We start from the raw sequence: 19,652 nt of genomic DNA on the forward strand, positions 1-19,652 counted from the left end.
AACTCAGTGAGGCATACACAAAGCCTTATGTGACCTAAATACCGCTACTGCGCATCCAGTATACTGAACAATGTTGCAAATTGTCTGCAGTATAAAAAGAACTGTGAGTGTACGTCAGACCTCCCCGTCCAACACTCACAGATTGACAGCAGTTTTGTCCAGTAGCAGCAAGGCGTGGGAGGGAGTTCCTGTCTTGGTATGTCTGTGTGCAAGATTGACAGAAGACGCACTCAGACGGTGAGTTAATGAAATGTAGCTGCTAACGTCAGATAAGTTATGTATTTGCAACATCCAGCGCTTAGCTACAAATTAAACATGTGTAGCTTACTCGATAAACAGCTGTTAACCGTTACCAAATCGTGTTTGATACATTTTCAGTGTGTTGGTTTGTTTCCGCAAAGGAAGTGTCTTGGGAGCTTCATTTACTGAGCACAGCGGTGTTCAGTGTTGGAGTATAGATACACAACATGCGGTGTGGGTTAAAGGATCGTAGTACATGACTCTTAAGGCAGCTTCCAATTCAGCACACACAAGTCAAACCCCTTGGGGGCTTTGAAGTTATTTTGTTTAATCGGATTGTTAATTTTCTTAATATTTACAATTAAAGCCATTAGTTTAATAATTATAATAAAGCATAATTCACACAATAATAAACGTTTTTTTGCGTGTAATTGGACGAAACGCTGTCAGTGTTGTGCAACACTGAAAGAATATCACCTTCACCCTAGTGTCTCTAATGTTAGGTATATTATATTAATTTAATGCATTCAAGTAGTAAATGTAGAAATGTACACAGTCTTTATGTTTCAGAAACTAAACACCAAATTTCGATTAAGCATTTTCTTTGTGCACGTAGAATCGAGTTTTCCAAGTAAAGGAGTTAAAACCTTGGAATCGTCTTATAATAGGGGAGGGGTATCAGCGAATCAGCGCTATGATAGTGCGTTATTTATATTTAAACTCCAACACCTGCAGCGCTAACCGTGGGTCTCCGAGTGCTTTTCCATAGCCGGGATCAAGGTTCCGTCTGTAAGGTCGGCTGTGTTTTATTTCAAGGAGTCTGCGCCACCGGCGACCCTGTCTCCTTCGCATTTAGAAATGCCGATACGCCTTCGCTGACGCTACCATATACATAATTTTACTACTGTTATGAATGAACAAGGAGCAAACAGAAGCCTGCATGAGATACCCTTATGTTTTTTTAGTGAAAGTGCCATTAAACGTTTACGCGAACTAGCGTCTCATTTTAATTTCCCGGAGGACCTACTGCCTTCTGGGTTTTGATACAGCTGGACAACAGACCTAACAAGTTTCTCAGTTAAACATTATATGGGCATTTTCGTTCTCTTTTACAGCTGATTAGTCACAGCATTCACTCCATCAGAGACACCGTTACCTATAAAACACTACAGAGTTCGATAAGGAGTCTTGCAATTAATGAGTTAATTAAATATTTAGACTCACTGCATAACTGAGATCTTGAGTGAACCAACCAAAAAAACCTAACATTGGACCCTCAAGGTATTCAATAATCCCTAAAACGCTGAATGAACACACTAGATCTGGCTGGATTGGAGGTGACTAATCCAATTCTTTTAGTCTTGAAATATTCATAGGCAGGACCTTAGAAACAAACCTTATGTACTTTGCTTTTCACTTTTTCAAGTGACCCCCCTTTTTTGAAAGGGGGTGCAGAATAACACATTTGGGTTAAAGCATTTCTGGATGGTCTTGACATCAATAACCAGGAAGCCATACTCCACAGGTGAAGTTAAAAATGTGCATGTGGGGAGGCAGGATATTAAAATCATTTTATAAAAAGCATTTTGTCTGTGGTATGAATGTAGGACTTTGTTTTTTCAGATTAAAGCCACAAATTCACTTTCTGCCTTCTGTCCTTTATCACAAGTAGGCTGAAATATCAGTGTACTCGTTGATTCAAGATACTCATGGTTTTAAAAGATGATCAAGTTGCTGTAGTAGTTTAGTATTTTCAGAACTGTGTAGTCTTCTGTAGAATGAGTGTAAACAACAGCTGTTGAAAAATAAATAGGTGTGTATCATGTGCTTTGTCTGTCTATCTCGCTGTATCTGGTGAAAACATATTTGATTATGAATGTTGGTCAGAATTTATTTTCGGTTCCAGAATGGAAAGACGCAAAAACGGACAGTGGGACGATGAAGGAATTGGTGTATGTGTGAAAGACACTGACATATTGAATATCTGTGGAAATCTTCTCTAGATACGCAGGAAATATTTGTCAGAATATTCACGGTCTGCAGTAAGAAAGCACAAGCGCTGGTCTCGGGTGCCACCGATCTGAGGAAAACGCGAAAGCTCTGATTTTATTTTTCCGGTTGTCTCAGCGATCGGCGCTCTCCCTCCCTGCTGCCTGTGGACGGCGAGTCACCGTTGGACTCCTGTGATGAATCATTAACCGCAGAGGAAAGGAAAACAGCCTCAGTAACACAGGTAGAGCAAACAGCGGGGGGGGGGGACAGAGAGAACAGGGGGAAAGGCTGCACTCAGCAAAACCACTGAACAAAACAAAGACTGAGAGGAGAGAGAGAGAGAGAGATGGTGGCCTAATTTATGAGAAGAGAGACCACACAACCTGCCTCCCACTCCCCCAGGCCCTAGGAAAATATTAAGCTACCACTGAGTAGATTAAGAACCCAGGCGGACAAGATAAATGACTTCCACTTTCCACTGCCTGCTTTTCTGCCTCCTCTGCACAGCCCTGAAGATGGACAGGGGACAGCCGAGCTGAGCCTGATTGACCATTAACCCCTCTATTGATTGCGGCATTGTTTTCTGTATCAGGGCTCAGACACAAAGTTCACCAGGCTCCGCTGCAGCGCTGTTCAGTCTCTCCAGGAGTGCGAAGCAGGCAGCCTGTTGACAGCCCCAGGTGTCGGCGTTGTTCTTTCCCCTGCTGGTCTCCCTGAAGCTCTCTCCTCTCTCGGCGGGATTGTACCTCTTTGCCGTGACACCCGTTTGTTCCTCCAGCCGAAGGAAACCATGGGGGCGGCGGGATATGGATACTACCGCGCCACTATTTTCATGGCCATGTTCGTGGGCTACACCTTGTACTACTTCAACCGGAAGACGTTCTCCTTCGTGATGCCTTCCGTCATGGAGGAGATCGAGCTGGACAAAGACGACCTGGGTGAGAGAGGCCTTCTCCCGCCTGCTCGTCTCGCGTGCCCGCTCTGTGCCCTGCTGGTTTGAGTGCGTAGTGAGAGAGTTCTGAAGCGTTGCCATGGTACAGAGTGGCACAGTAGTGGGGTTTCACAGTGCTGGGGCCCTGGGTTCGATTCTGGACCCGGGGTGTTATCTACTTGGAGTTTGGATGTTCTCCCTGTCTTTGCATGGCTTTTATTCTGGGTGCTCGGGTTTTCCTTCCAGCAACATGCTGGTGGGTACATTGGCTTCTGGGCAAGTTGGCCCAGGTGTGAGTGTGTGTGTCTGCCATGCTATGGACTTGCCTCCCATCTTGCCTTGTGCCTGTTGCCTGCTGGGATAGGTGTTATGTCAGCGGACAGGGCCCGTTTGTGTCTGTGAAGCTGTCGTGCTTAGATTTTGGCTGTGCACTGGGGTGTTTTGGTGGGTTTGTGCCCTTTTCTGTTCAAGTGCACAATAAAGGGCAGACGTCTGTGAAACCCCTCCACCTCAGTCCCTGGTGTCCTGCAGCATAACAAGCTCCCCTGCAGGCTTGAACTGTAAGCAGTTAGAAAATGGAAGGGTGCTGGGGTCCATCTAAAAAGGACCTTTTCTCACCCAAGATGGAGGCCTTGACCCTTTTCTACTTACAGTACATCTGTGTGAGAACCAGACTGTGGCACTGCGTTGAAAGTGCTGTTCCCTTGTATTGGTCAAATTGAAAAACGATACTGCTTTTCTCTAGATTCTGCCCACGTGTTCCTCCACATCACAGCCCATCCTCCTGATTTGCGGCGACGCTGGCTGAGTACCCATTTTGAAAAGCGGAGCCCATCAATGTCTTTCTCTCCTCCCCCCCGGGTCAGGATTGATCACCAGCAGCCAGTCGGCGGCGTACGCGATCAGCAAGTTCATCAGCGGCGTGCTCTCGGACCAGATCAGCGCCCGCTGGCTCTTCTCCATCGGCCTGTTCGCGGTGGGCGCCATCAACGTGGTCTTCTCCTGGTCGTCCAGCGTGGCCGTCTTCGCGGGGCTGTGGTTCCTGAACGGGCTGGGCCAGGGCCTGGGCTGGCCGCCCTGTGGCAAAGTGCTGCGCAAGGTCAGCTCCTCCGGCCCGCCGGCTCCTGCTGTCGTTCGAGCAGCGCTATACTGGGGTATTAGGCCCCTCATTGACCTCAGGGTGAGCGCCCCCTGCTGCCCCCAATAACCCCTCTTCCAGCAGTAACCTTAGTTTTTCCCAGGAGTCTCCCATCCAGGTACTGACCAGGCTCACACCTGCTGAGCTCCAGTGGGGCTGCCAGTTGAGAGTTGCAGGGTGACATGGCTGCTGGCCCTTTATTGAATGTTAGCTTTCACTTCAGGAGGCAGAGCTGTGCACACCCTGCACACCCTGCACTCCCTCACCTTTGACCTTCCAGTCTTGGAGACAGTTCTCCCTGGCACCCTGACACACAACAGAGAGGGTGGGGGAGCTCAGCTGAGTGTCCACCCTGGCTTCTGTTTCGCCTGCTGCTCTAATATTTAGCATAATAGTTTTCTTCAATAAGAAGACCCCGAGATGTTTTGCACATCTGAATAACTATCAGACACACTCCTATCTCCAGTTGCACACTGTCCACAGTGATGAAGGAGATCGATCTGTATTTTAGTAAAGGAACAAAGGGAAAAGCCTCTGATTTTCTGTTCCCGCCCCTCTAGTGCACACTGTTGTTCAGGTTTTTGGTTGTTGTCCAGCAGTCCTGATGACGGGACAGTCTGTACTGGGTGATTCTCGGGGAATAAATAGACTTTGGCATTTGCCAGTGTGGTGTGTCCAGGGGTAAGGGAGAAAGGCTCGAGTTGCAGTGAAGAGTATTTATAAGATGGATCCCGTGCTCTGCCCTATCCTGAAGAAGGTAGTCCTTTAGCCCTGCCCATTATTTCTATTAATATCCTACTTTTATTCTTAGTAGCTGAAGAGGATGAATGAGAGTAGGCATAGTATTGGATTTGCACGAAGTCAGTTTATCACAGCAAAAGTGTTGTTTTCCTAAGTCTGTTAACATGCGCCTTCCCTCTCTGAGTTGGGCAGACTGTTGTGGCCCCAGAACCTGTGTTTAGACTGTTTCTGACCTGGACAATGTGTTTACTGTAGGCCATTCCTACAGGTTCCTTTTCCAGCTATTTTGTGACACATTGCTACAGGGCTCTGGTATCTTCAAATCAGAACACCGCTTACCAACAAACTAGCTTAGACAGGTTTTGTAAAAGGCTGGACATTTTGCGGTCTTTCAGTGCGGTGCATCCTGGGAAGGTTCTCAGTGTGAAAGCACGTCTCTCTCCTCTCCGCCCTCAGTGGTTCGAGCCGTCTCAGTTCGGGACCTGGTGGGCGGTGCTCTCCTGCAGCATGAACCTGGCGGGGGGGCTGGGCCCGCTCATCGCCACGGTGATGGCGCTCAGCTACAGCTGGCGGACCACCCTGTCCCTGTCGGGCCTGACCTGCGTGGTCACGGCCTTCTTCTGCCTGCTGCTCATCAAGAACGAGCCCTCTGACGTCGGGCTTCCCAACGTCGAGCCCGGTGCCAAGAAGGGCAAAGGAGGTAACGCTGACACGTTTGATAACTGACTGCTTGACACTGGCTAACTGACTGGCCACAGACTGACTGACACAATTAATAACGGACCGGCTGACACAACCACTGCGCGACTGGCAGACTGGAGTGACGCCTACCCACACACACACGAAGCTGGGGCAGAAAGACACACTGATTTTCTGTTAGATTGACTTCCTGCCAAACTGAGAGAAGTGTGAAACTGCTTGACTACCAGCTACACTAACAAATATGTATGTTTGTTTGGCAGTAACATTGACCTGTTGAGCTGGTAAAATACATGCTCTTGTTGTAGTTTTCTGAGTCTCAGTGACTCCGAAGTTCACCTGCTGGCTGTTCTGTATCCCACATAAAAAATGCTAATACACATTGCCTTCTACAGTATATGTCTGCCTATATCTCTACTCTTCTCTGTCTCTTCCCTGCCCATGTGTTAGGCAGAACTCTACCAGCACAGGCTGTAGTTTGTTTTGTAGTGAATGAGTGTGTGAGAGATACTGACTCCTGTTAATAGTGAACTCAATGTCCCAAACACACTAGAGAGCAGGGATGAAATATTTCAACACGCACTATGAACAGCACAGCGCTGTCCTTTACTGACTGCAAATAAAAGATTTGTTTTTCCACTCGCCTGAAAGGTTCACTGAACTCCAGAGAAGCATAGCTATGAGCATGGTTGTTGCTTTTACAGAAAGAGTTGTTTTGACGTCTTTAAGATTAGATCAGATTTTGGACCCTTTTTTCCCCACTCTCACAGACTTTCACTTCAGTCCAAAACCTTGAGTGATGTTGATCAGGTGAAAGCCATCTAAAATAAATTCACTGAATTCACTTTCCAAGTAGAGGCAGATTCTAAAAAAAAAAAATCCCTGATCAGGGAATTTTGTACTTGATGCCCTGAAAGGCAAACTGTAACTGCAAGAGACCAACTCTTCCTCTCCTCTGTCTCCCCCTTCAGGCTCCTCCTCCAGCGACGAAAGCACCCTGAAGGAGTTCCTCCTGTCTCCCTATCTGTGGGTGCTGTCTTTTGGGTACCTGGTGGTGTTTGGGGTGAAGACGGCCTGCACTGACTGGGGACAACTCTTCCTGATCCAGGAGAAGGCTCAGTCCACCCTCATGGGTACCCCAGCTTGCGTCCGCTCACTGACACCTTCACTCTCGATTCATCTCCCCAGAAACACTCTCTAGGGTAGTTGCTAACACACACGCTCCCAGTTATAACACCCTTGCAATGGATATATCATCTCTTCCAGCAACATGTAACTTTGATCACTAGTCATTACTGGCTACGGTAAATACACTTCAAAAGGAAGCAATAACAGTGTCCAAGAATCAGATTCATTGTGAATGTTTAGGGAGTAATTTGAAGTAGAATAGTTTTGGCTTAACCCTGCTTAGTTAGGGAGCAGCCCCCTGGCCATGACTTGATAAGGAGAGGAGTGAGTAAGGTGTAGGGCAAGGTGGAGATGCAAGTGTGAGAAAGAGGTGTCTGGCTGACATATATACCTATATATAACTGACTACTTTGATGATGATGATGATGATGATCTTACTCATAATAATAATACACTTTATCTCATATAGCGCCTTTTAAGGTGGCTTCTCAAAGCGCTTTACAGAGTGACAACAACAACGATGAAAACAAAACACAAGATCTGCACAATGAAAATACACAATGAGAGGAGACAGTAGATGAGGGTACTGGATACGATAAGAGCAGAGGGGTAAAGAACAGAGCCAGTTCAGTAAAGGCTCTTCTAAAGAAGAAGGTTTTGAGTCTAGATTTGAAAGGGCTCAGGGAAGGTGGCTCTCTGATGTCCTTGGGGAGAGAGTTCCAGAGCTCTGGGGTGCAGCAGGAGAAGGCCCTGTCATCCATAGAGCATAGACGGGCTCGGGGGACAGATAGGAGACGAAAATTAGAGGAGCAAAGGTAGCAAGGTGGGGTGTAGGGTGATAATAGCTCAGAAAGGTACTGAGGTGCCAAGCCATGCAGAGCCTTATAGGTGAGCATGAGGATTTTGAAATTGACATGTAACCTGACAGGAAGCAAGTGCAGGGACTCCAGGATAGGAGTAATGTGATCACGTGCACTAAACTGGTCAGGATTCTGGCTGCCGAGTTTTGGACATTCTGGAGTTTGTTCACTGCGGATTTAGAAACCCCAGCGAGTAGAGCATTACAGTAGTCAATTCGGGAGGAGACAAATGAGTTGCTCATGGTGGTGAGGATGGTTTAGTACAGATGGGTGAAGCTGGATTGTTTGTCATTATCCCTCCTGAATGTCAGGAAGAGCCTGACGTATAAGGCGAGATGAGAAAGAGAACCTTGCGGTGCTCCTGGACTGTGTGAATGAGTGAAAGGCACGCCCCCCTGCTGAGGTGTGCGTGTCTCACTCCGGGCGTCTCTCCCACAGGCAGCTCCTACATGAGTGCTCTTGAGGTGGGGGGGCTAGTGGGCAGCATCGCCGCGGGATACCTGTCGGACAGGGCAGTTGCTCGGGTGAGTTGGGGGGGGGGGGCAGACATGGAACAGCTCATACACAAACACACCACCCCAGACTCGTCTGAAATGAGCTCTACGACACTTAAGTAATTTTTAAAAGGTTCACCAGTGTCGTTCTAGTTAAATGTTCCAGAAACCTTGGCTTAGTGCCATCAGCCTTACTGTGGCTCGCACCTCTGTTTTTGTGAAAAAACAAACAAACACATAAAGCCCATTTTATTATAGCGCGCAGTGATAGGGTCTCTGTGCCTGCTGGGTTCCGTTCCAGCTCAGCTTTTAAAGACCTAAATCAGATGATTATTGGCTTAATGGGACCAAAGTACAGTAAACTGCCTGGTATTCGGATGAAACGGAAGGGAACAGGTTCTGGGTACAAGGGTTTTTCGGATAGATGAGATTAAAGCAAACAGATACTCAGTGACAACTGGCCCAAAGCTAAATGATTAGAACAACACTGCAATGACAAAAAGAAGTAGTGTAATAAATTACTGGAATGTAAATATGGTACAACAAAAAAATCAGTATTCATGATCCCCTAACAAAACTTTATTACAGTAATAAAGTAATTCTGGGCAGTTAAGGATAAATCCACTTTTAATTTTAACACCTGACATGAACGTTAGATACAGTACTTAACGTAACAGTTTTTATCAGCTGTTGACACTGGTGGGAGGTGAGCAAAACACCACAGTGCGTTCTATTACCGAGTATTGTTTTTTTATTTTAATGTTAATTTTATATTTATTATTCATTTCTTTGATTTCTTGCTGAATGCTTGAGGTTTCTGGGTACATGATTATCGGATATGAGGGACTTTACTGTAACAGCTAATCCAAGCTCTTCAGGTGCTGGTGTTTTGAAAAGACCTAAATAACCCACAGACTGTATAGCTTATTCCAGCTTCAGTATCTTGAATTGACATTATAAGAGACATAAATTATGAAGGATTTCTGTTAAAAAGATGTGAAACCTCTCTGCCAGTGTTTGGTGTGTTATGATAAATGTGTTTGATACGTGCTGCTGAGCTCAGGTGTTCTGTGTGACTTGTTGTTTTGTTAACTGTCTACCATAACCTCCTGTGCAGCAAGGCCTGCGTAGCCATGGCAACCCTCGCCATGGCCTCCTGCTCTCCATGATGGCTGGGATGGCCATGTCCATGTATCTCTTCCGGGTCACTGTCACTCCAGAGAGCTCCAAGGTAATGTCAGAGTTCCCTGTATGACACTGAGCCTTTCTTGTAATCTCTGGCTCTCTACTTAACACGTTATTGTGACTCCAGTGTTCATCATACTGTATATAGTTTATATGAGGTCAGTAAGAACAGTAATTTCGCTTACAGTGGAATAAATTGACTCCAGTGTTTTTCTCTCACAGAAGATCTAGAAATCTGGATAGTCAGAAACTCAGTGTTCTGCGTTTTACAGCAGTTGTGTAAATGGTTCTGTATTGTATTTTCCAGAGTTTATCTTTACCTCTTTCTTCATCTCTTCCCTTTCTCCGACTATGGCTTCAGGACTCTGCTCTCTGGACGCTGGTCCTTCAACCTTTCTCTCTCCTCACCGGATTGTCGGAACAAGAGGTCTCTGTCTTTCAGTCTCCCCTTCTCCTGCTCTCGCTGGCATCCCCTTCTCCACATTCTTGCTGCGTCTCCTGTCTCTCCGTGTGCAACCTCTAGGGCAGACAAAACACACAACCCCCCCGCCACTCCTTCCAGAGTAAATGTAATGAATAAATAGTTTTAAGCCTGTCCTTTAGCAGCTTCAGAGTGTACTTTAGTTTTTGTGAGATGCACTGGGCTTGCAGGCTAGAATGCTGATGTTGTGACTATATTGGTCTCGCGAGCGCCCCACTGACAGGAACGCCTTCATGGTCTGGCTGTGGTCTTGTACGAGTGCTTTACTAGGTCGCAGACTTGTCCTTTTTAATCGGGTGGTTTTTTCATGACTCTGGTTCTTTCTTTTCCTTCCAGATCTGGATTCTCGCTCTGGGTGCGATGTTCGGCTTTTCATCCTATGGACCAATCGCTTTGTTCGGGGTGATAGCCAATGAGAGCGCTCCGTCGAATTTCTGCGGGACGTCACATGCTATCGTGGCTCTGATGGCCAACAGTGAGTCACTTTTCTTGTATGCTTGAGTACATCTTATTTCACCTTGTGCAAAGAAGACTACTGGAAAGAGCAGTTCTCCTGTTTCCCCTGTCTCGAGAGCAAGAGTTTGCACGAATTGCGATGTGATGCGGCCCTTCCTGCTCACTAGTCACTGTAGTGACTAATGTAAGGTACGAGCAAATAAATACAGGTTGTGCAGCAGACACTTCACCTCAGAAATGTTCCAACATGATCTGCATGCAGAGTTAACGAGTAGTATTTGTCGACAAAACTGTCTCGAAGCCAAGAGCAATATTTCTACTGGATTATAAGAGATGTATTCACAAGCCTGCTTCTTTACAATGTAATAGACCAGCATCACGGCACCAGTAGTTTTGTTGTCTCATTCTGAATCACAGAACTTACACATACCTGGAAATTTTGTCTATTTTGTGATGTAAATTAGAGGTTTTACACGTTACTGTGTACATTTGACTTTTATTGTGGTTTGAAGTGCCCTCATCAATGCCGATTCTTTGTAACCCCAAAATGCAAAAATACTGCTGCAGCTCCTCCCTTAAAGGCTGCCCTGTAAAACCTGTCTCTGTGGCTTCGATTGCAGTCGGTGGTTTCCTCGCCGGCCTTCCCTTCAGCTCCATTGCCAAGCACTACAGCTGGGACACGGCCTTCTGGGTAGCAGAGGTCACCTGCGGCCTCACCACCCTGGGCTTCTTCCTGCTGCGTAACATGCGCACCAAGATGGGCCGCCTGCCGAAGAAGACAGAGTAAAGACAGCGCTGCACGAGCCTCGGGGAGGCCAGCAAGGATGGACTCACAGGGTCACAGTGTACATGTCACGCAGGAACACAGCAGGTCTGCCTTTCTCAGTGGATAGCCTGATACTCTTGATAAACGCCATTCAGGTTCTGGATAACTCGACACTGCCTTACAGTGGCACGTCCATATCAATTAGTTTCATTAGGATTATTTATTGTGACTTACTAATAATTACTATACTAATAATGTTAAAAGATGTGGAGATCTCATGTACCCGAGTAACGTACGTACTGTAGGAAAATGGTTTTCACAGTGATGAGCACATTCAGTGTCACTGTATACACACACACCTCTTAGGAGGTCTAGAGTATGTTTTTTTTTCCCACATATTCAGTTAATGAATGATTTAGAGAATACAGAAAATTGCCAAACGTTTTCTCCCTTGGGGCGAGGGTAAAGAGCTTACCCGGAGCTGTGTGAAAGGTGCTGTGAGGCAGTCTTTGGTCTTTTACCCTTTGGGTCTTTTAACTGTTGCTTTTTCATGCCCGGCCAGGATTTTACCAACATTTCTAGCAAATTGCAAACTCGGTACTTGTCTTGGCGGCCTTTTTACCAGACAGCAGCAAACGATTCTGTATCAAAGAGCGGTACAGTCAAAGAACCTGGTCTCTAGGTCGCATTAAACATTTTTGGCTAGTGTCTTTAAACACCAGATTCCTGTACGTGCCAGAAGTATCCTGGAAATCAGACCAAAACTGTCAGAAACACAAAAGATGAAAACTGTGACACAAAATAATCTTCAAACCATTTTACAGTAAATATGTTAAAAAGTACATTGTACAATTTTTCATGATTTGGTGAACTTCATTCAACCCTGAGCAGAGCAGCTGAATTAGTCCTGTATGTGTAAAGCAACAAAGCGTCAACGCTGGTCAGTCATAACTGCAAACTCTAAGAGTTTACTCTGACAGTGAAAAGCTTTATTTTTTTTATTCCTCTCATCATTAATCATGTTACCACTGGATCACAGTACATTTTTCCACTTTTGTTTTTCAGCAGTTTCTAAATCAAAGCTGCAAATCTTAACAGCAACATGACATATTTAAAGGACTGAAAGAGTTATTCATCAAACAAAGCTCAGATTGCTGCTAATGTACCAGATCAGCCTTTTGTATCTGCTAATTATCTTGCACCTTTGGCATGAAAGCATTGATAGATGATAGCTGGAAATTAAGGGGGTTATGTTAATCAAAGCAGTGCTTCTATTCTAATTAAAGATTAATTCAAAACCTGGGTCCAGATTAAAACCAAACTTTGCCCTCCAGTCAAACCTAAATATCACGCCTTGTACTTAAAGGTGTGTTTCCATTGGATGGACTGAATAAGCTTCTCAATTTGCAGTTTGCAAAACTGAATGGATGGGTTGCAGTTTTTTATTTAAATTAATAATTCAAATTAAGGAGTCTGCCTCAAAACAATTAAACTGGACAGAGCATCGACTTCTTTAACAAAAACTGGAATCTCAGACAGGATATGAAGCATTTTGGATATTTTTTATAATTAAGGGACTTCAACACAAGACTTATTTCTTGCACTTTCATCTTCTCTGGTCTGTTAATGTAAAATATGCATTTTGTCATATGAAACAGTTTACTGTGAACCATGTTTTTGAGGAAGAACCCTTCATCTGAAGTTGAAGTACATTATGTATGTTTTGCCAGTGCATTTCGGATGATGGTACAAAAATGAAGTCAAGCAGACACTGGGGATTTAGAGAACTGACACTAATAAAGTATCACAGAGAATCTGTGTGTTGTCTGTTAACTGAGTTTGGAAAGACTACATCTTAAATCACCTGAAGACATTGAGGAAGTCTCTTTAAAACTGAAAAAAAACCTCACCTCAAAGGACACAATACTACAAGTCCAAAAGACACTTTCAGATACCCCTTTATTTAAAAAACAAAATCGTAAAGGGTAACATTCTCAGACGAGGTGTTCATGTATATCAGGGACATTTCTTGCACCATTCCCAATACGAGCCACTGCTACCACATTTTAGGATTGAGAAGAGATTGAGAAGAGAATGCAATGCCAGTATTCAAAAAAACAAAAGACACCCAGCACTATCTTTTTATATAGTATGTACAGACCTGCCTCCAATATATTAGAATTACTCATATTTACAATGCAGCTTCAAGACCATTAAGGGACTTTAATCATCCTGCAGATATTGCCATGCTTAGGGCTGCCGCTCACAAACAGATGAAGTTCAGACTTTCTGTATAAAACAGTTTCACAGGCTCATGATCGCTTTAAGACAGTGGCTTTCTGGCTTCTGTCTCTGACTGGGGGGGGGTTCTCAGAGTTTTCTGAGGTGAACTAATGAAATGCCAAGGGCAGATGGCCACATGTCTCCCGAGATCAGTGCCCTCTCACAGGTCTTGTCGCCACCCAGATTATTTGAGGGTTGCTTCATGCCAACCCCCGAGAAAAAGCCGCAGGTTTCAGCGAGAGGTCTGGCAATCTCGGTCTCAAGATCCGGGTCCGAACGTGCCGGTTTTCTCCGCAACTTCCAGAGCGGACTTCAGGTTCTGGTCAAAGAGTTCACACCTAAAGCAGGTGCAAAGCGGAAGAGGGAAAAAACCACATAATCAAGGAGATGTAATTGTTTCTTACGTTAGTTTTCCTCACGAATTCAGAGAACTGACGTCTCCCTAATATTTGGTATGTTTACATTTTCCTAACAGAACTGTACAACGTCTCGGCCTCCCGCATCCGTGAAGAAGGATGCAGGATGGGAACATAAGAATGGAAGTTACCGGATGGGCATCTCTAGGGAGTAGAAGGGGTTCTTGAGCGCGTAATCGGAGTAGATCTCGTAGATCTTTCTCAGGAGGGCGTCGATCCCTGACTGCCGGGGGTCAGCCAGGACTATGAACTTGATACCTGGGGAGCAGAGGGACAGGCCGTGTCTTTTAACAACCAAAAGGGGTTCTGCAATTCCACAGCTGGGCCCTAGAGGAAAGTGGCAAAAGAGCTAGTCTAATAATAATAATAATTGCTTACACTTATATAGCGCTTTTCTGAACACTCCACTCAAAGCGCTTCACAGGTAATGGGGACTCCCCTCCACCACCACCAGTGTGCAGCCCCCACCTGGATGATGCGACGGCAGCCATAGTGCGCCAGAATGCTCACCACACACCAGCTCTCAGTGGGGAGGAGAACAGAGTGATGAAGCCAGTTCAGAGATGGGGATTATTAGGAGGCCATGATTGGTAAAGGCCAGGGGAAATTTGGCCAGGACACCAGGGTTACACCCCTACTCTTTTCGAGAAACACCCTGGGATTTTCAATGACCACAGAGAGTCAGGACCTCGGTTTTACGTCTCATCTGAAGGACCCATCACTATACTGGGGCATTCGGACCCACACAGACCGTAGGGTACGCGTCCCCTGCTGGCCCCACTAACACCTCTTCCAGCAGCAACCTTAGCTTTTCCCCAGCAAGTCTCCCATGGTTTGGAGGGAAGAGCGCCACCTACTGGATCATCAGCTCAACTTGCAGCAGCAGCGCTAGCAGCCTGAACTTCCTACGACTGGTTTCCCACCTCCGGACAAGCTCAGTCTCCTCTGCTGCTCCACGGGGTGTGCACCGAACGACCCCATTCAAGCACAAAACGTTAGGAAAATGTCTCCCCCCCTCGTTACTTCTTCAGCTGCGCCTCCCGACCGCTCGCCTTCCTTACCTGTGAGGGTCTGGAAGCAGTGCAGCTTAAAAGTGTCCGTCTCCAGCATCTCGATGCCGGAGCTCCCGACCTCGGGGGACAATTGGGAACCGATGGCAAAAAGCCTAGCGAGAAGAAAAGAGGTTGGATGCGTCACCGAGGGAGATACGCGGCCTAAATCCATTTTATTTTTAAATGCCGGGACGTGTCAAGCCTGCGTTCGCATCCCGCAGTCGGAGACCGTGTTACTTCCACACAAAAGGGCGACACAAGCGCTTCCACCCCATGAGAGTGGTTGGTTTATATTAAAACCCGTCCACTACGACCCGATCTGTAAGCCGAGGATGAATTTACTTCGGGGAAGGCTGGAGAAAAGGGACAGAGGCCGGGGTTGAGCACGTACGAGTGAAACATGGAGGCCAGCATCAGCTTCTCATTGGAGCTGAGGCGAGGCTTGCCGAACCGGATCGACACCGGGTAGCTGGACGGATCCTTCAGGTATTCAATTATCTCCTTCCCGTCCGCCGTATACCTCCCGTTGACATCCACGCCATTGACGGAGAGCACGGCGTGGCCCACTGCGAAGACAAAACGTAACGTAACTACACGGACAACACACTGTGGAGCCCAGCTGAACTCAGCCAGGGTCCGTTGCAGACCGGGAGGTTCACGAAACCGAGATTCAGAACAAACTGCATGTACGACACATTGTAATGTGGGCTCAGTCCGCGTATTTACATGCATTCCACTCCGAGTCTTTCATTTTACAACCTGATGGCAAAGCACAACAGGCCACGAATTCGACCGCAGCGTTTCTTCCTGCAAGTCTCTCACCTCGGATCCCGTCCCGCTGGCCGAAGGACACGATCACTCTCTCATCGTGAGTCTTCAGCACAAGATCCAGAGGATAGCTGAAGGTTTTTTCGGCTTCCGCTCGGGGAACGTAGTTGTCATACTGATAGATAAGCCCGCCAGCTTTATTTACTACATACACACTAAATATCGCCATGTTTACTCTGACGCTCCGCCCAGCTGAACGCAACCCCGTCACACGTCGCTGCACGGTGGGCGTGATTCTCTAGTTAGAAAACTGCATTTCCCAGCAGGCTTTTCACGCGTACATTGTACTTCCGGCAAGCGCGGAAGCACGGGGTTTCCTAAGGGGCTCGTGCAGGGGCTTTCTTCCTTTCTGTCCGACATCTTGACGCTGCAGCATCATGGTGAGGACTCTGGGGGTGTTTTGCAGTGGAAAAGTTACCCTTTTCGTTCATGGTGGCCGTTCATTTCTTCCTTAGGGAGCTGCGATATTTGGAGAGTTTTCAGATTCGCGGAAAGGGGCTCTGGTGGGGTTATAGAAGCTCTTTAAAACGAACCTTTCAGGCCAGGGCTGGCTGGCACATTGCTTGCGCGACAGCGTGCTGTCAGGCCTGCAGATGTTTAACGTGTTCAAAATATTTTAATTCGGTTCTGAAATGTGAACGACCCTAGCGCTATCCGAGAGCTGCTACTAGCACAGCCGGAGCTGGTGGTATTAGCGCTTCCTGATGTTCACTAATTCACATGAAAATCCCCTTGTCTATAGGAGCAGACTTCCTCACACCACCGAGCCGAGTAGATCAGAATAAGATAGATACTTTATTGATCCCGTGAGGGAAATTGCAGAATAAGTCATGACTTTGAAACGTTTCTTACAAAACGTAGCTATGGATGATCGCGTGGATAGAGGGGATTCTGGCTCAGTATCGCTGGTAAACGACACATTCAAAAATACCAGCATTCCAGCAGGTAAAAAAAAAAAACCGTCCTGTATAAATCAGAGTAGATTTGTGCGATGGATCAGGTCTTGCTCTAAAGGTTACGGCAGGTTTTTTCCCCCCAATGACCCGTGCGAATGGGAGACCCCTAGAAGACGGCCATTGAAAACGCCCGTGTCTCCCTTTTCCTCCTTCAGCCTCCTAAGGACGACAAGAAGAAGAAGGATGCGGGCAAGTCCTCCAAGAAGGACAAGGACCCCGTCAACAAGTCCGGAGGAAAGGCCAAGAAGAAGGCAAGTCGCTTCACTCCGACCTCGGGTTAACGTGTCCGGCGGTGCTGCAGTAATCATTCTGTGAAATGTTGGCTTAAGCAGAATGGGTTTCCAAACGCTGGAAGTTTATGGTTGCGTGTATTTTTTTTTTACCTTTGCTATGCTGAAGGGTGAGGCAGTGGTTAGGCATTTCTGTCTCACAGTTTTGGGACCCTGGCTCCAATCCTTGGGGTGCTGTCTGTGTGGAGTTTGCATGGGTTTCCTCCGGGTGCCCCAGTTTCTTTCCACAGTCCACAGACATGCCGGAGGATGAATTGGCTTCTGGGACAGTTGTCCCTGGTGTGAGTGTGTCAAGTCCTGCGATGGACTGGCGTCCTGTCCAGGGCTTTTCCTGCCTTGTGCCTGTTGCTTGCTGGGATAGACTCTTGCTCCTCCACAGTCCTGTGCTGAATAAAGTGGCCAGACAGTCAGTGGATAGGTGATGCTATGCTGTATTTCCAATCTCCTGTTATAGCCTGACGTGTCTTTTTCAGAGCACAGAGGAATGACACTATGGGAGATTTTAATTTCTTAACCATGATTATTTTACTCCCCAGGAAACATAGTTTAGCCTCTTTCTGTATGGAATTCTCTTAATTCCCCCTTTTTCTTTGCTGGTAAAAGCTCTCTGTGTGATCTGTTTTGTTTTAAGGGTTTGAGGTAAGGTACAGGGTGAGACAGAGCTGTTGCTGGGTTCTTAGATTACCATCTTTGTTGAAGGGTTTGAGATCAGTGTGTTAAGAGTGCTGTAAAGTACATGTGGAGGCACGTGCTCCCTATATGTGATATGCTAGTTTATGATATGGATTGCTGTAAGGAAGGCAGCTCTCTGTAGGAAATCAGAAATGGTGAAACTTGGAGGAATTGACAGCCACGCTTTGAGATAACCAGCTGTTTTCTTCTCCTCTCTTGAGCAGAAGTGGTCCAAGGGGAAGGTGAGGGATAAGCTCAACAACCTGGTCCTCTTCGACAAGGCCACCTACGACAAGCTGTACAAGGAGGTGCCCAACTACAAGCTCATCACGCCTGCCGTGGTCTCTGAGAGACTGAAGATCAGGGGCTCCCTGGCCAGGGCTGCCCTCCAGGAGCTGCTCAACAAAGGTACAGTCCCTGCGCTCCCCTTCTTTCTGTAAGGGGCGGAGAGTGAGACAGACCCAGCCTTCCTGGGGCCCTGGCTGCATCTCTGCACTGTTCTGTTCTTCCTGCGCGTTCTGCAGCTATTCTGGTCCCCCACCAGATCTGGTATTTGTCAGGATTACAGATAGAACCCAGACATCTGTCCATTAATTAATTGTCCATCTGGGGCTTGGAGTCCCGGGCTGGTGCTGATGGAAGTCGGGTTGCTCCATGCAAGTAGGGTTTATCTGGAGGTCATGGTGGGATGGAGGTCCAGAGGTCTAGATGACTTCCTAGACTGAAGAATGGCAACCCTGACCTGAGTTATTCGAGTTCGCCTCCCTGTCTCTCGTTCGGTCTCGTTGCACAGATTGAATCTTTTTTTTGATGGTGTTTTCTTCTCCACTCTCCCTCCTAGGAATGATCAAGCTGGTTTCCAAACACAGAGCACAGGTCATCTACACACGAAACACCAAGGGCGGCGACGCTCCTGGGGACGAGAAGGAGGCATAAGCAGGTGAGAGTCTTGCACCCCCTGTTCAGTGGAGATCGTCGAGGTCCTGAAGCCCGCATACTCCCTGGAGCCCATTGTCCACCCGTCTTCTCACGCTGTTAAATCTGTTCAGCTCTTGCAGTTTCTCAATATTCTTAATATTTCATGTGGGTCCGTTGTTGCAGCGAAACGGCTGGTTAATTAACCAGTTGGTTTTGATGGTTTAAAATGTAGCGCAGTGGTTTTATGGTCCATTTTTAAGTTTGTGCTCCTGTATCGTCGAGATCTTAGGTGTTGGCATACTGTACTTCAAGGTGCTTAACTGACGGTTTAAGGATGTGTAACATTACTGCAGTTTCACACTAGCAGCAGCTGATACTGCACAGAACATAAATGTTCAATCTTGAGTTTAAGTCTTATACTGTAAAGAGCCAAGGGCAGCAGTGCCCCTTGTCCATCAGAGATTCTCTAAAGGTTCTGTTGAATGCTTCCATGCCATGTGAAAGTCCGATTCATTACTGGGTCCTGCAGGCTGAAGTTTGGCACTATTTTGGCTGGCTTTGTTTATGGGGGAAAAGAGTAAATGTTTCTTCAGTTGAATCTGTGCGGTGTTGGAAAGTTGACTTAAGATCTGCTTTTTGTTTTTTACAGATAATGCATCTTGGATACCTGTGAAGATTTTGTTGGTATTGTATAAATAAAAAGAAAACTAAATCTCTGTGGTGGTGCAGTGTTTTTGTTTGAGTTATTCTTGTCCGGGCTTGGGAGGTTTTCTTCCTGATTTTGTCCTTGGAAAGCCAGTATTTGACAGTGTTACAGACCAAGGAAGAGTTGAGCACTTTGGGACCTTGGAATAAAAATCCTGATGACTTAAAGAGCAGAGATGGATAACTTTTTTTTATCAGAAGTGATCCACAACTCCTTTCAAGAGGGTTAGAATCCAGATTTTTACAGGTTGGTTTTACCAAGACTTCACATTGTCTTTGTAACTCCATTTTCTGGTGGTTTTAGTTTGCACTGCGTTCGGTTCAGTTAGGTAATGGATGTTTCAAGAAGCAAGAACAGAAAACAGATGGCCCACCTGAATCAGAATTGTGCACCCCTCATTCAAGGACCCCAAAATCTAAC

General features: G+C 46.5%; 3 protein-coding genes across 5 annotated transcripts; 2 read left to right on the forward strand and 1 right to left on the reverse strand.

Moving 5' to 3' along the window:
- Window positions 1-142: 142 nt before the first annotated feature.
- Window positions 143-12,925, forward strand: LOC148641146 (glucose-6-phosphate exchanger SLC37A4-like). Of its 3 annotated transcripts, none has more exons than XM_088618888.1 (11): window positions 143-237; window positions 2,368-2,473; window positions 2,825-3,170; window positions 4,030-4,262; window positions 5,499-5,742; window positions 6,713-6,874; window positions 8,168-8,253; window positions 9,341-9,454; window positions 9,770-9,835; window positions 10,226-10,364; window positions 10,966-12,925. In XM_088618888.1, exons 3-11 carry the CDS (start codon window positions 3,023-3,025, stop codon window positions 11,130-11,132), a joined length of 1,359 nt encoding a protein of 452 aa, XP_088475014.1. In that variant the 5' UTR covers window positions 143-237; window positions 2,368-2,473; window positions 2,825-3,022; the 3' UTR covers window positions 11,133-12,925. The 3 variants fall into 3 exon arrangements, with proteins under 3 accessions (XP_088475014.1, XP_088475013.1, XP_088475016.1); XM_088618887.1 differs by having other exon boundaries at window positions 3,011-3,170; XM_088618890.1 differs by lacking the exon at window positions 9,770-9,835 and having other exon boundaries at window positions 3,011-3,170.
- A 126-nt stretch (window positions 12,926-13,051) lies between these two features.
- Window positions 13,052-15,893, reverse strand: trappc4 (trafficking protein particle complex subunit 4). Its single transcript, XM_088618891.1, has 5 exons — window positions 15,685-15,893; window positions 15,254-15,428; window positions 14,872-14,975; window positions 13,942-14,068; window positions 13,052-13,732 (listed from the first exon to the last, which is right to left on the reverse strand). Exons 1-5 carry the CDS (start codon window positions 15,857-15,859, stop codon window positions 13,654-13,656), a joined length of 660 nt encoding a protein of 219 aa, XP_088475017.1. The 5' UTR covers window positions 15,860-15,893; the 3' UTR covers window positions 13,052-13,653.
- Window positions 15,894-15,939: 46 nt separating this feature from the next.
- rps25 (ribosomal protein S25) lies at window positions 15,940-19,242 on the forward strand. Its single transcript, XM_088618892.1, has 5 exons — window positions 15,940-16,070; window positions 16,802-16,897; window positions 17,833-18,016; window positions 18,450-18,548; window positions 19,176-19,242. Exons 1-4 carry the CDS (start codon window positions 16,068-16,070, stop codon window positions 18,542-18,544), a joined length of 378 nt encoding a protein of 125 aa, XP_088475018.1. The 5' UTR covers window positions 15,940-16,067; the 3' UTR covers window positions 18,545-18,548; window positions 19,176-19,242.
- The last annotated feature ends 410 nt before the right edge of the window (window positions 19,243-19,652 follow it).

Source organism: Lepisosteus platostomus, chromosome 25, assembly GCF_059453375.1.
Source record: "Lepisosteus platostomus isolate fLepPlt1 chromosome 25, fLepPlt1.hap1, whole genome shotgun sequence".
NCBI lineage: Eukaryota > Metazoa > Chordata > Actinopteri > Semionotiformes > Lepisosteidae > Lepisosteus > Lepisosteus platostomus.

Excerpts from the sequence above, each read along its gene's own strand:
- trappc4 (XM_088618891.1), bottom strand. The coding sequence starts at position 15,859 with ATGGCGATATTTAGTGTGTATGTAGTAAATAAAGCTGGCGGGCTTATC. Across the intron at positions 15,429-15,684 it reads CCAGCGGGACGGGATCCGAG|TGGGCCACGCCGTGCTCTCC; the intron begins GTGAGAGACTTG and ends TTGTCTTCGCAG. Across the intron at positions 13,733-13,941 it reads TCCCTAGAGATGCCCATCCG|GTGTGAACTCTTTGACCAGA; the intron begins GTAACTTCCATT and ends CACCTGCTTTAG.
- rps25 (XM_088618892.1), top strand. Across the intron at positions 16,898-17,832 it reads GAGGAAAGGCCAAGAAGAAG|AAGTGGTCCAAGGGGAAGGT; the intron begins GCAAGTCGCTTC and ends TCTCTTGAGCAG. Across the intron at positions 18,017-18,449 it reads CCAGGAGCTGCTCAACAAAG|GAATGATCAAGCTGGTTTCC; the intron begins GTACAGTCCCTG and ends TCTCCCTCCTAG.
- LOC148641146 (XM_088618888.1), top strand. The coding sequence starts at position 3,023 with ATGGGGGCGGCGGGATATGGATACTACCGCGCCACTATTTTCATGGCC. Across the intron at positions 4,263-5,498 it reads GTGGCAAAGTGCTGCGCAAG|TGGTTCGAGCCGTCTCAGTT; the intron begins GTCAGCTCCTCC and ends CTCCGCCCTCAG. Across the intron at positions 9,455-9,769 it reads TCACTCCAGAGAGCTCCAAG|GACTCTGCTCTCTGGACGCT; the intron begins GTAATGTCAGAG and ends CTATGGCTTCAG.